This window comes from Terrapene carolina, unplaced genomic scaffold (genome assembly GCF_002925995.2).
Source record: "Terrapene carolina triunguis isolate 2854851 unplaced genomic scaffold, T_m_triunguis-2.0 Scaffold42, whole genome shotgun sequence".
In the NCBI taxonomy this organism is placed as follows: domain Eukaryota; kingdom Metazoa; phylum Chordata; order Testudines; family Emydidae; genus Terrapene; species Terrapene triunguis.
The window spans coordinates 45,128,090-45,142,670 of NW_020664393.1; the positions used below are offsets into that span (position 1 = coordinate 45,128,090).

General features: G+C 42.9%; 1 protein-coding gene across 1 annotated transcript in view; it reads left to right on the top strand.

Annotated features, from left to right (window-relative positions):
- CSMD1 (CUB and Sushi multiple domains 1) overlaps window positions 1–14,581 on the top strand; it is a 1,543,069-nt gene that overhangs the window by 957,736 nt on the left and 570,752 nt on the right. The window contains exons 9-10 of the mRNA XM_029912248.1: window positions 646–770; window positions 5,467–5,588. Coding sequence (XP_029768108.1) covers window positions 646–770; window positions 5,467–5,588 — 247 coding nt within the window. The remainder of the gene's footprint in view (window positions 1–645; window positions 771–5,466; window positions 5,589–14,581) is intronic.

Below are 14,581 nucleotides of genomic sequence, written 5' to 3' on the forward strand. Positions count from 1 at the left end.
TATAAATAAACAGTCAGGGGTGAAAATAACTTAAGACTTACCGATACGGGGGCCCAGCTCCAGGCACTGAGAAGGGTCAGAGCCTCGGGCGGAAGGGGTGGGGCTGGGGCTGGGGGTCAGCTTCCCCCAGCCAGCCCTTCCATGCTGCCTGGCAGCCCCTGGTGGCGATTTAAAGGGCCCAGGGCTCTGGCCGCTGCTGTGAGCCCCAGGCCCTTTTAAATCACCAGGCCCTGGGGTAGCGTCCCCTTTTGCCCCCCACTGTCAGCAAAAGGGGCAGCGTATGGGCCCATTCTGGGGGCTACTTCTTACCGGTACGCTGTACTGGCCCGTACTGGCCCACTTTCATCTCTGGTAACAGTAATCATCTTTCCCTACATTTGAGATCAAATGTATCCCTGGTTTAACCCTCTGAAGTAAGTTTCAGAAGAGGATTAGTTCAGCACAGTGAGTTTTACATTTTTTCACTCAATGGTGGCTGGATTACATTCAGAGTTCTTACTCTGTAGAGTATAAGCTCTTTCTTATCTGAAAAAAGAGAACTTTCCCTTAAATTCTTCTTTGGATCTTGAATTAGTGGTGCTGTAGTTGTTTGAAGGATTTCTGTAATAAACTTAATCTTTCTCCTTTTCTTTCCATTACCCCCAGGGTGGGTGCAAGTGTACAGTTCTCCTGTGAGGATAATTATGTGCTCCAAGGTTCTAAGAGCATCACTTGCCAGAGAGTGACAGATACACTAGCTGCTTGGAGTGACCACAGGCCGATCTGTCGTGGTAAGATTTGACTCCTTTAACATTTTTTCCATTTTTTAAAAATCTAACTTGGTCTCTTTGTATTATTTTCCAGCCCTTTCTGATTTTTGCAAGTCCTTCCAATTTAATATCATCTGCAAATTTCCGTAGGGTGCTTTTAACTCCCTCCATTAGATAATTAACAAAGATGTTAAATGAATCCTCTATTTTCCTTATTGTTAAAAGAAAAAAAATAGTATAATTCAGTTCTAAAGAGATGATAACCTGTTTAGAGACCCTCCCAATCCTAGAGATTAATGTGATTTGCATAGCTAAAACACTGCACAACACTTTGAGGATCAGATTGCAGCCAGTCTCTATGGAGCTGCAAGGTTTATTGTTTTAGGAGAGGTCTACACTATAAACGTGCATCAGTATAACTATGTCGCTTGGGGGAGGGGGTGTGTGAAAAATCCACACCCCTAAGCAACATAGTTATACACACCTAACCCAGTGTGCAGACAGTGCTATGTCGATGTGAGGGCTTCTCCTGTTGGCATAGCTACTGCCTCTCACGGATGTGGAGTACCTTTGCAACCAGGGGCCTGGAGGGATGAGGCTGGAGAGTGAGCCTACTGGGCTGGTACTAGAGTTGTGGTGCCAGGATGGAAGGTCTGCTGCGAGTCGTCTGTGTCGCCTTGGCGGGGTGAAGAGAAGTGTACCCATTGAATAGTTGCAGTAATACCATATTAGTTTGCTGTCCTAATACACAAGCATGATAACAGATGAAATTAGCAAACCAATGGGCATAATTGAGGATGGCACTATTAGTGACCCATTGCCTCCCTGGTTGCAAAATCTGGCTCCATCACTACCCAGGGGCCAACCTCTATTTATATAGACAGGCTTCCAAATGTGCCAATACTCTGCGTTCCCATCTCATAAATTAAATGATACAATGCAACATACACTATCATCATAGAATCATAGAACTGGAAGGGACCTTGAGAGGTCCTCTAGTCCAGTCCCCTGCACTCCCCTGGAACTATCTAGACCATCCCTGACAGGTGTTTGTGTAACTTGCTCTTAAAAATTTCCAATGATGGAGATTCCACAACCTCCCTAGGCAATTTATTCCAGTACTTAACCACTCTGACAGTTAGGAAGTATTTTCTAATGTTCAACCTAAACCGCCCTTGCTGCAATTTAAGCCTATTGATTCTTGTCCTATCCTCAGAGGTTTTCTCCCTCCTCCTTGTAACAACCTTTTATGTACTTGAAATCTGTTACCATGTCCCCTCTGAGTCTTCTCTTCTCCAGACTAAACAAACCCATTTTTTTCAATCTTCCCTCATAGGTCATGTTTTCTAGACCTGTAATCAATTGTTGCTCTTCTGTGGACTTTCTCCAATTTGTCCACATATTTCCTGAAATGTGGTGCCCAGAACTGGACACAATACTTCATTTGAGGTCTAATCAGCACTGAGTGGAGTGGAAGATTTACTTCTCGTGTCTTGCTTACAATACTCCTGCTAATACATCCCAGAATGATGTTTGCTTTTTTTGCAACAGTGTTACACTGTTGATTCATAGTTAGCTTGTGATCCACTATGACCCCTGGATCCCTTTCCACAGTACTCCTTCCTAGGCAATTGCCCATTTTGTGTGCAACTGATTGTTCCTTCGTAAGTGGAGTACTTTGCATTTCTCCTTATTGAATTTGGACTGTTCATCAGAGTTTGCTCCTTAAACAAGTAGCCATGTGGATAATAAAACAAATGCAACCCACCAAAGCCTTCAGCCCACCCCATCTTCAAAAGCATCAGGCACAAGTAAAAGTCAATTTCAAATTACTTACAAAAGTTATCTGCATACACTTTAATGTAGAAAAATAGATATATAACAACAATTAAGTAATTGCTTTGACCAATTTAGGTGATTTTTTTTTTATGGCTATACCTAGGGCCCTGCCAAATTGACAGCCCATTTTGGTCAATTTCATGGTCATAGGATTTAAAAAAAAAAAAAAACCCATAAATTTCATGATTTCAGATATTTAAATCTGAAATTTCATGGTGTTCTAATTGTACGGGTCCTGACCCAAAAAGGAGTTGTGTGTGTGTGTATGTGTGTGTGTGTGTGTGGGGGGGGGGAGTTAACAAAGTTATTGTGGGGCGGGGGTTGCGGTACTGCTACCCTTACTTCTGCGCTGCTGCTGGCAGTGGCCCTCCCTTCAGAGCTAGGCGACTGGAGAGTGGCGGCTGCTGGCGGGAGCTCAGCTCTGAAGGCAGAGGTGCTGCCAGCAGGAGTGAAGAAGTAAGAATGGCATGGTATGGTATTGCCACCCTTACTTCAGTGCTGCTGCCTTCAGAGCTGGGCCGTTGGTCAGCAGCTGCCACCACTCTCTGGCCGTCCCAGCTCTGAAGGCAGCGCAGAAGTAAGGGTGGCAATACTGTGACCCCCCTAAAATAACCTTGCAACCCCCTTTTGGGTCAGGATCTTCAGTTTGAGAAACACCGTTTCAGACTCTCCCCCATGAAATCTCTGTAGTATAGGGTAAAAGCCCACACAAGACCAGATTTCACAGGGGGAGACCAGATTTCACGGTCTGTGACCATTTTTCATGGCCGTAAATTTGTTAGGGCCCTAGCTCTACCCAAATAGTTGTATCACCTTTGGAATCAAGGCCAAAATGTAGCCAGACCTATAGAAGAAATATGCAAAAATTTAAGAAATTGCACAATAAAAGTTAATTTTCTTCTGGTTGGACTACTGGAGCTATGATGCATCTACTGGATCATGGGGCCAAAGCATCCTCTAGTTCAGATCTCATGATTCTGGTCCTGTTATTCTAATAGTTAAAAATTACTCTTGGTTGGTACAGTAGGGAGATGCTGATCTGTTAAATATGTTATTTCCATTTCATGTTAAATCAGAACATTGATATTTCTCCATTTGATAGACATGCTTCGCTTGCTAGTGTTCTTCATTCATGCTTTGGTAGAATTACCTATATGGATGCAAGGGTGCATTTGGCCTTTCTGCTGACACGGTTGTTAATTGCCACTTTAGGTGCCTAAGTCCAATGTTTAGGCACCACTGGCATTCATGAAAACAAGCTGCCGCATAACCCTGTAAGTGCCTATAATCCCGAGGTGGCTATGTTTCCACCATTAATGTCCCCAAACATGACTACATTTCAGTGTATGGACAGGTGGTCAGCCATCTAAGTCCTGACATTGTCTGGCAGCTTGGTTCCTCTCATCCCTAAACCATAGCAAGATTCACAGAGTAGGCATTCCCCCACCTATCTTACCTTCTGGGCCTAATCCAATAGGTCTGCTCAGAGAAGGCCTAAACCCACACAGAACGGACAGAAGGCAGAGTTCCCCCCTTTTTAACATTTAGCCCCGTGGTTAGGGAACTCACCCAAGATGTGGGAGACTCAAGTTCAGTTGCCTCCCTGTGCTTGATATGGCAAGAGAATTTTGACTTTGGTCTCCCACAAGTCAGGAAAGTGCCCTAACCACTGGGCTATGGGTTATTTTGGGGTGGTGCTCTCCTGTTGAAGCTGTTCTGCTGTGTATAAATGTAATATTCATTGGGCCAGAGTGAGGGTGAGAATCACTCTATAAGCCAGTAGTTAGGGAACTCTCTTGGGAGGTGGGAGATCCAGTGGCAGCTCTTGCAAAAATGGCTTAGGTGCCTAACTCCTTAGGAGAGGAGAGAGTTCATGCTGTGAATCCCAAGTAGAGATAGGTGCCTCCCTCCACTCTGGACTCAGGCACCCAGCTCCCTGAGTGGGGAGTAATTAAGCTCCACCCCTCTCCTTAGCATTTTCTACTGGCTAGTGATTTAGTGTGCTGGCATTTAAGAATCCTAATTTAGGCACTCAATTCTCCTAATGCATAATACGCCTAACTCAAGGTTGTGAATTCCACTAGGCTGCAGGATGTCTAAGAGTTTGGCATTAACACTAATCAATGCAGTGCCTAAATCTCATTGAAAGTCAATGAGGTGGGAGGGTCACAGAGTCCGGTCTGCAGCCTAACCCCAAATATCTACACTGCAAGTAAGCCCCTTAGCCCAAGCCCCGTGAGCCCAATTATCTAGCACGGGCCAGCTGTGGGTTTTGAATTGCAGTGTAGACATTGCAGTCTAGACATACCCTAAGTCACTAAGAAGATTTTGAACATTTTACCCCCATAAATTTGGCCAAAGTCACATAGGAAATCTGCGAGGGAGCATCGAATTGAACCCAGGAATGCCTGGACCATCCTCTCCAATGGGAGGGACTCAGAGATCACAGAAATCCATGCGTAGAACAGGAGAAAGTGTTACAAAGAGCAGTACTTCCTCATCTAACCTTTCTGCCCAGAAGCCTGCAGAGCAACCTTGAAAGAACTTTTGTGCCTGCCAGTGGACAGTGGTGCCACTGAGGTGGGACTTCCCCTTGCCATGTGGAGAATTCACTTACAATAAGAATAAAGATAAGGTAGAGTAAATATTTTTCTTCATGAACTGAAAAGCACTCCTGTGTTTCTTCCGTAAGTCTTTTTCAAGGATTTTGCAAATCCATTCTAACTTCTTCAGCACAGGATTATTTTACTGACTATTAACGTAGTCATTATTGTACAATAGGCTGTTAATGATAAAATAGTTTTTTGTAAATAGTTTCCCCGAAATTACTTTGCACTGCAAAAACTAATTCCTTTTCTCTTTGTGCTTATTATTCTAGCTAGAACATGTGGTTCTAATCTGCGTGGACCAAGTGGAATTATTACATCACCTAATTACCCAGTTCAATATGAAGATAACGCACACTGTGTGTGGGTTATCACAACAACAGATCCAGAAAAGGTATGCCTTTTATCTGTCTGATTGTTCAAACATGTAGATTTGGGGAACATGGGATTAAGGGATCTTTGCTTCAAAGTATGTTATGAATGTACTGATGCCTAATATCCAGATGCTAAGAATAAATATAGGATTTTGAAAAAACAAAACAAAATATGAATGACTAAAACCTAAGATATTGTCCCTTTTGAATGTTAGGTTTCAGTCCAAGCCTCCAAAATAAATAAATAAATTTATGGAGATATCCTATCTCCTAGAACTGGAAGGGACCTTGAAAGGTTATCAAGTCCAGCCCCCTGACTTCACTAGCAGGACCAAGTACTGATTTTGTCCTAGATCCCTAAGTGGCTCCCTCAAGGATTGAACTTACAAGCCTGGGTTTAGCAAGCCAATGCTCAAACCACTGAGCTATCCCTCCCTCCTAAAATGTAAATAAATGTCCCAGCATGTTATGTAAAATCAGGTACAACAATGCACCAAATGGGGGCTGATTTTGCAAGATACACCATGGGGCATGATCATTATTCAGGAGCCTTAAAATGGATAAGGGGGGGGAATTGTTTTCTCTAGTCTTGTTCTTTATATTATTACCTAGTTATTATGGTTTTCATTTATTTTATTTTTCTTGACACACATGACTGTGGGTTTTAAAGTTAATATTTCCTAAGAGTTTTGCATACATAATTCTGATTAATTATAGTACACAGAACGAGCAGCCTGGTATGCTGCTTGTGCAGTAATGTTATCACAATGCATTCTTTCTTGTGTTGCTGCAAAATCAATTTCCTGACAATGTAAGTCAAATAGAGACCCCCTATTGTGAAAGAATAAAGAAACAGAATAAAACTCCCCCTGTTTTTCTTCACTAAAAGACTGAATATCTCAGCTGTGCAAAGCTGGAGAGTGAACAATATGTATATACATTTTCAGCATTACAAATGTTAACTATTCCAATTCTATTTGCAACAATGTATTTTTTGTTTCTATTAGTATATTAAAGAAAAGAAACCAACAGCATGTCTCACCAGAAGATGGACACTTTTTGATTCTGAGTTTGTTTGTAAGCAAACATAGGTGTGCACCATCCTTATATATTCTTTTTCTTCATGTAGTGTCCCTACGGGTGCTCCACTTGAGATGCACATGCGCCTCTCAAGCCCTTGATTGGAGATTGTCCATTAGCACGCGCATGTACTCTATGCACTCAATGTGTGACACAAGGTTGTATATAGAGTGCATGCACAGGAGAACCGCCCTCAGTTCTTTCTCTATCCTCTCAGCCTGAGACAGAGATCTAACATGTCTGTCTTGTGCATGCCTCAGTGTATTCTACAGGGTTTTGTTTTGTTTTGTTAGTTTAGTATTTCTTCTTGCTGTTTTGTTAGTATAGAATTAGTGAGATAGTAGTGAGAGGTTTTGTTCTTTTCCTCTTCCTTTTTATTTTTCCTTCCTCTCCCCCCCCCCCCCCCTTTTTTTTTCTTTTTTTTTTTTTTTTTTTTCTCTGGGTTTTTTGTTGGGGTTTTTTTTTTTTTCCTTTTCCTTTTTTTTTTTCCTCCCCCCCCCCCCCCGCCCTTTTTTTCCCCTAGGGAGCTTATTTGGCCTGGCTGGGCATTTCTGGCTCATCAGATTTTAGATGCTGCCTTTCTTGTCCAGAAGCCATCTGGATCAGTGACAGCCACTGTTATGTGCGTCTGTAGCTTGGAAGAATCCTGTATCTCCCAAAAGTGCAACTCCTACCTGGTTCTCAAATGCAGAGCACGAAAGAATCTGGAGACCAAATTGAGACTTCTGATGATGGAACACTCCATTCAACCTGCTTCCAAATCAGGTTCAGACCTCTGCCTTATACATCTGTCTTCAGACCGATCCAGTGCCCCTTCATCCTAGGCCAAGGTCTCCCCACCATAATGAGTTGGCTTCCAAAAGATCCTGGTCTCCTGTTAAGTCTATGGAGATGGAGGCCTTGACCTCTCCACTTGGTATTGTGGAGCCAAAGGACTCTTCTTCTGGTACCAGTAAGGCCAGCAGATCCCGGAATGCTTCAGAGAAGCATGACTCCAGCAGGTCAGAGTACTATGTATAAAGAACAGGAAGGCCTAGAACATACAGTCCTCTAGAACGGCACCATCTATGTCAGACTTCTTATCGATGCCTTCTCATTCGGCACCGCCAGTACTGGCAAAATTGAAGCACCAGACATCTTCAGCCCCAGCACCTTCGCACTCCAAATCAATGGTATCATCCACCTCAACTGCTGCATTGATACCAATCCATTTGGTACCACAGGAATTCTGCTACTCCAGGGACTTGTCAATTTTAGATGAGCTGGAGTCCGCACTACATATGGGTACTGAATGACTCTCAGTACTGAGACCTCAGCCTCTGGATTACCACTGCTTCCTGGTACCGCAAGGTTATCTGCCTTTTTCTGCTAGGTCCCCCCTTTTGAAGGACACCGGGGGGATGAAGGAGACATTTAGTCAGTCTCCTCTTTATCAGTGCAGGTTTCTCTCCATATCAGTACAGGCACCTATACTTTGACAAGGATCCTCGTCTATGACAGGGATGGTGGGATCAGTCCAGGGTGCCACCCGCTTTCCCATATGGGCCCCCCAGTGACCATACGGTGATCTGTGGGTGGCACGTCAGGAGCAATTTGCCAGTGTCATTGCACCGAATGGCTAGGGTTACACAGTCTCCTCTACCAACCCACAACAAGAGGAGTCCTTTGAAGAACAGGAGACTATGGTGCATAATAAGGCTCAACCCTCAAACTCCTATTTCATCCTCCTCTCTGAATGACAGTTATTCTCCGATGCCCTTCAGATACCTCTTGAGGAGGTTAAAGACTCACAACACAAGCTCCTGGACATTCTGCAGTGGGCGACACCCACCCAGATTGCACTACCCATTAATAAAGCGCTCCTAGATCCAACAAAGACTGTATGGCAAACTCCTGCCACCATCCTGCTGACTTTCAAATGCGAGGATAAGATGTATTCTGTTCCTCCCAGAGACTCACCCCTACCTAATTGCTTGAGAGTGGATGTTGTAAATGAGAGGAGTAAGCAGCATTATTCGAGGTCTACTCCTTATCATATGGAGCAGAAGATGTTAGATTTTTGGACAAAAGACTTGCTGATCCGTGACCCTCCAATTTCAGATCACAAACTATCAGGTGATTGTGGCCAAGTATAATTTCACAAATTACAAGTTTGGAGCCTTGATTGAATATCTTCCATGGGAGTGTAGAGATCATCATCATCATCATCATGGAGGGTCAATTATTAACCAAGTGCATGTCTCCAAGATTCCTTAGATCTGGTGGTGATATCTGTGGTATCTATCTCCACAGCAGTTGTTATGTTATGAGATGACATGGCTCCAGATGTTGAGGTTCCCGAGAGAGATTCAGAATTCTGTTGTGGACCTCCCATTTGGTTGGAAGATCTTCTCGGGGACTAAGGATGTGTCCCTACACTCACTGAATGACTCTGGGTGTATATATACACCATGATCAACAGGTGATTTAGCAGGTCTCAAATAGCCCAGAGATCACACCCTGTCCAGTTCTCTGGATTTCACAGAACTGCTGAACCTGATAGAAAGAGATTTAAGACTGCAGAGGAAGAGCTGTTCACCCTCCTTCAGTGACTATCCAGTCAAAACAATAGTTTTGACAGGTTGGTTGAGGGTTCAATTCCTCCCTTGTCTCTAGTTTGGAAGCTGCAACCTTTCACTCACCTTCCCACTTTTGGAGACAACCTTTCCCATTTCCAATAGTCCTTGGTGGACTATTACAACAGACAAGTGGGTTATAGAGCTTATAACATCAGACGACATCATCTACTTCACATCCCTTCCACCTATCCCCCTTCTGCATCTCTCTTCAGAGATCCCTCTCATGAAACTATACGGAGTCAAGAAGTGCAACCCTTTGCTTCATTTAGGAGCAGTAGAGATAGTACTGTCTCTTTACATGGAAGAGGGTGTTTCTGAAACTATTTTTTCATGCTGAAGGATAGAGGGTGGAAACCAATCTTAGATCTGAGACAACTGAACAAAGTTTTAAAATCTCAGCATTTAGGATGGGGACTCTGGCAGCTATAATTTCTTCTCTAGAGGTAGGAAACTGGTTTTTGGACTTTGACCTGCAGGACATCTATTTCCCTATAGGGATACATCCCACGCTCAGGAAATAGCTACATTTTACCCTGGGCCAGTATCACTTTCAATACCAAGTACTTCCTTTCAGTCTATCTTTGGCCTCAAGGGTGTTCTCAAAGGTTCTAGCAGTAGTAGCTGCTTACCTTCAGTAAGAAGTGATTTTAGTCTTCCTGTATCTTGATGACTGCCTACTCAAAGGCCGATCTTATGAAGCAGTACAGATTTCCACTTAAACAGCCGTTTCTGTCTTCCAGAAATTGGGTGTCTAGCTAAACAATAATAACAACAAAAATCCACTTTAGCCCCTGCATACAATTCATAGGGACAAACTTGGATTCATTAGCAGTCAGGGCCTTCCTTCCCACAGACTGATTGATTTAACTTTGGCAAATCTGGTCAGGACAATTCAAGGGAGCCCCCAGACTACGGTAAGGAACTATTTACACCTCCTGGGTTTTATGACAGCCAGCACCTTTGTGACTGAACATGCAAGACTATGCCTCCACTACTTTTAGGGTTGGTTCAGAAGTATCTAGTCCTCAACCAGAAACATCTTGAACAAACAGGTCACAGTTCCCTTCCAGGTGAAGAACACCCTAGAGTGGGGGAAAAATCAACTCTGTCTGTGTGGGTGTCCCTTTCATCTACTCAGCTCCAACGGGAGCTATAACACATCACTGTTCAGGTGGGAACATGCCTCAATACTCTCTAAACTCAGGGCAGATGGCCACCTCTGGAAACAGATCTCTGTATCAATTTGTCGGAATTCAAGGCAGTCAGGGAACTTCTGCCTTCATCTTCTACCCCTCGTGAATGGTAAATCAATCAGGATTCAGATGGACAATGTGGCTTGCATGTTCTATATCAACAATTAGGGAGGAGCAAGATCCCCCTCTCTGTGCTCTGAAATGCTGAAGTTATGGAACTGCTGTATAGCCCATCAGACTCACATCTCAGATATTTACCTTCTGGAGTTCAGAATGTCACAACCTATATGCTCAGCAGGTGCTTCTCTCAGGACTAGCAATGGGATTTGGAGACTCAAATTCTTCATGAGATACTCCAAAAGTGGGAACTTCTGCAGGTGTAGCTAATCACCACATTCAGAAACAAGAAGTACCCCCTACAGTGCTCAATAGAGGCCTCAGTTGTCAATCTTTAGGGGATGCTTATCTCCTCCCATGGACAAATGGCATTTCCTATGCATACCCTCCAACACTAATACTAAGGGTGACAAACAAGATCAGGCAGGACTATAATCTGGCCAAGACAGACTCGGTATCAGTACATTTTTCACCTGTGTCCAATTGGAATTTAAGCTTCTGAGCACCCCTCATCTCCTCTCCCAAGGTGGAGGTTGCATGTTTCACCAAAACCTAGAAGTCCTCCATCTCTGAGCATGGCTCCTAGTTAGTTAGAATACATCTGCTCAACAGAAGTATGACAGATATTACAACAGATAAGAGTCAACTTGAATTCCCTTCAGAAATGGAAAAGGTTCAATCACTGATGTCACTGTCACCGTCTTGTACCTGAATCTTCTTCGCTCTCAGACATCTTGGATTACCTGCTGGACTCGAAGAAATCCGGGCTATCATTTAGCTCCATTGAGGTTCATCTGGCTGTGATATCAGCATTTCATCCCCCACTAAAAGGGTTTTCCATATCTGCTCACCCTGTGTCTTCATTACATGGGTTTAGGGAACCTCTGGTCCCATGTTAAGGATCCTACTCCTTCTTGGGATCTTAACCTGATACTTTGATACCTCATGGAACTGCTGTTTGAACCTATAGCAACCTGTTCCTTGCCTCACTTATCTAAGAAGACACCCTTTCTAGTAGCTACCATGTCAACTCACAGGACTGGGGAGATTGGGGCCTTGATGGCAGACAACATTTATGGTATTTTTCAAGTACAACGTCTCCCTATGGCTGCACCCTAAATAGGGTGACCAGACAGCAAGTGTGAAAAATTGTGACGGGGGTGAGAGGTAATAGGCGCCGATAGACGAAAAAGACCCAAATATCAGGACTGTCCCTATAAAATAGGAACATCTAGGTAAGAATTTAGGGCTAGGGTGACCAAAGTGCAGTCAGATTTTCATCTTAACCAGGACATTTATCTACCGGTATTTTTTCCCCCAAACCACATAAATCTCAGTGTTGGACTCCTTTCATACTTTAGATGTAAGATGGCCACTGGCCATCTCTCTAGATAGGACCAAGGAATTTCAGAAATCATCCAGATTGTGTCTCCATCATGGAAAGATCCAAGGGGTCCGTCCACGATCTCTACACAGAGACTTTCAAGGTGGATCTCTTGGCATATGCTTGCTATGACACAGCTGGTGTTCTGGGTTTTACCTTCCCAAAGGATAATATCACATTCTGCAAGAGAACAGGCAACTTCTGCAGCTTTACTCAAGAACATTCCAATGGCTGAGATATGCAGAGCTTGTACATGGGCCTCAGTGCATAACTTTTCTAAACACTATTCCTTGGTCCAAACCATCAGATCTGATGTGGCGCTTCGTTTAGCTGTACTGTCTTTTATCTTGGACTCTATCCCAAAGCTCCCTCCTTCCTGTGTGGATAGCTGAAGTGGAGTATCCACAGGGACACTACTCAAAGAACAGGTTACTCACCTGTTTTTTCAAGATGTGTTTCCCTATAGGTTCTCACTACCCATCCTCCTTCCCCTGTGCCTCAGACTGTTCTTTGCTGGATGTTCAGATAGAGAAGGAGCTGAGGGTGGTTCATCTGTGCAGTTCTACATACCATTTAGGGTGCAGCACTAGGTTGTATGCAGTGCATGCATGGGCCGAACAAACACTGCTAATGGAAAATATCTGATCGGGGCCAAGAAGTGCATGCACAACTGAAGCAGAGCACCCTGAGGATGCACATCTAGTTCTTATGGAAATTGGAGTTAGTGATTTGTAAACCGCATTTGGAGTTCAAAATATCTAAATGTCTTAGAAATCATAAAATGAAAAGGAAATGTTATTTTGGGGGGAAATTGTTTGTGTAATGTTTCTGAGACACTTGCCAAATTCACTGAATCAGAAAAATATATTCAGTGATGTGTTTTGCCATATATTTGATTCTGAAAAATACAGTACATTTCATGAAAGGAAAGGAAATACTATGTCAAAGTGAGAGAGATTAATTACTGAAGGGGTGATGTTTTAACACACTTGCTCTTTTCTATTGGCTTTTTCTTATGTTGACCTCTGAAAAGTGTTAAACATTAGTAACTATCCTATTTGATTAACTCATGATGAGCACCATATAAATTCATAGATAAACATTTTTACTTTCTTCATATGTATAATATACTAAAGAAGCTAACCTGCTTGATGATTGGAAGAAAAGTCTACAAACACAGTATACAACCAGTCTTGACTGAGCTGTGAATTTATTAAACAGTGCAGGATGTGTGTTGCTTCTTTACAGCTTGACTGATTTCTGAATGTACAAAGCTAAAAAGCAAAAAAGAAAAACACAACCCCTAATAAGAGGAGGTTAATATTGTGCAAGGAGGGATAGTTATATTCTGTGTTCAATATAATATCACGATTACTGTACTTTTTCATAGCCATAGCATGTCTGTAGCACAAAGGTCAAGGGGAACGGGGGGCTGTGTGGGTGGGCTAGCCATGACACCTATCAGTGTTCTGAAGGGACACCTGGGTCCTTTGGCATGATCATAAAAAAACTCCTCATACCACAGGAGGTCCAGAGGGGAAGATTCCTAATGACTGACTATTCATCAGTCATGAGAGAACCTTAAAGATTTTACACACTCAAAAGAGAAGTCCTTATTGACAACTTCAAAATTGAGAGCTTCTATTCGCAAGATTTGGACCTTCTATTCCTCTTACCGCCACATTTTTATGTTGGGTGTATGAATATATTTGTGGAGAGACTGATGCACACAGTGCAGACAAGAGGAGACAAGGTTTTAACTCCTCTATTTCCAGTTCTCAGAAGAGCTGAGCAGAGGTAGTACAAAACACCCTTTTAAGTAAGTACTTGATTAGCCATGCATCTACAGGGGACTTTTTTGACTTGAAGCATATGAATGGCTTTAGGACTATGATCCCTGTGAACTTGAAGCCCTGATATGAGGTCAAATATGTATACTGATTGCAGATTCTCTTTACTAATATCACAGGGCTAAAATCACCTTAGCTAGTATGTATCTGAAGTTGTCTGAACAAACTTGATGCTGGGACATCATCCTAGCATTATCCCAAAACTACTGAATCCATCTTTAGCAGATAGCTTTCTGAAGAATAAGATATGTAAAGAGAACATCCCTTTAACCCAATAGGATGTCTGACAGAAATGTAACCTTGCTTCTACTGCCTTTCTAGAAAGAGTATATGACCCACCTTTTCAAACCTGGGGGCCTAAAAAAGGTGTCAGTCCATATTTAGGCACCTAAATAAGTGGCCTGGTTTTCAGATGTGCTGATGTACCTATTGTTCCCCATGACTTACGTTGGAGTTGTGAATTCTTAGTGCACCTGCAAATCAGGCAGTCTGAGAGCTTAAATATGGATTTAGAGGCCTAATTTTTGCCACACATTTATGAAATTGAGTCATAGTACCCAATTAAGTATCAGAGGGGTAGCCGTGTTAGTCTGGATCTGTAAAAAGCAACAAAGAGTCCTGTGGCACCTTATAGACTAACAGATGTATTGGAGCATAAGCTTTCGTGGGTGAATACCCACTTCGTCAGACACATATCAATCGTACCCAATTGTTTCTATTTGCTATTCTTTTCAAAGTAAATCCAGGCAGTAGAAGACATTTTCCTACCCA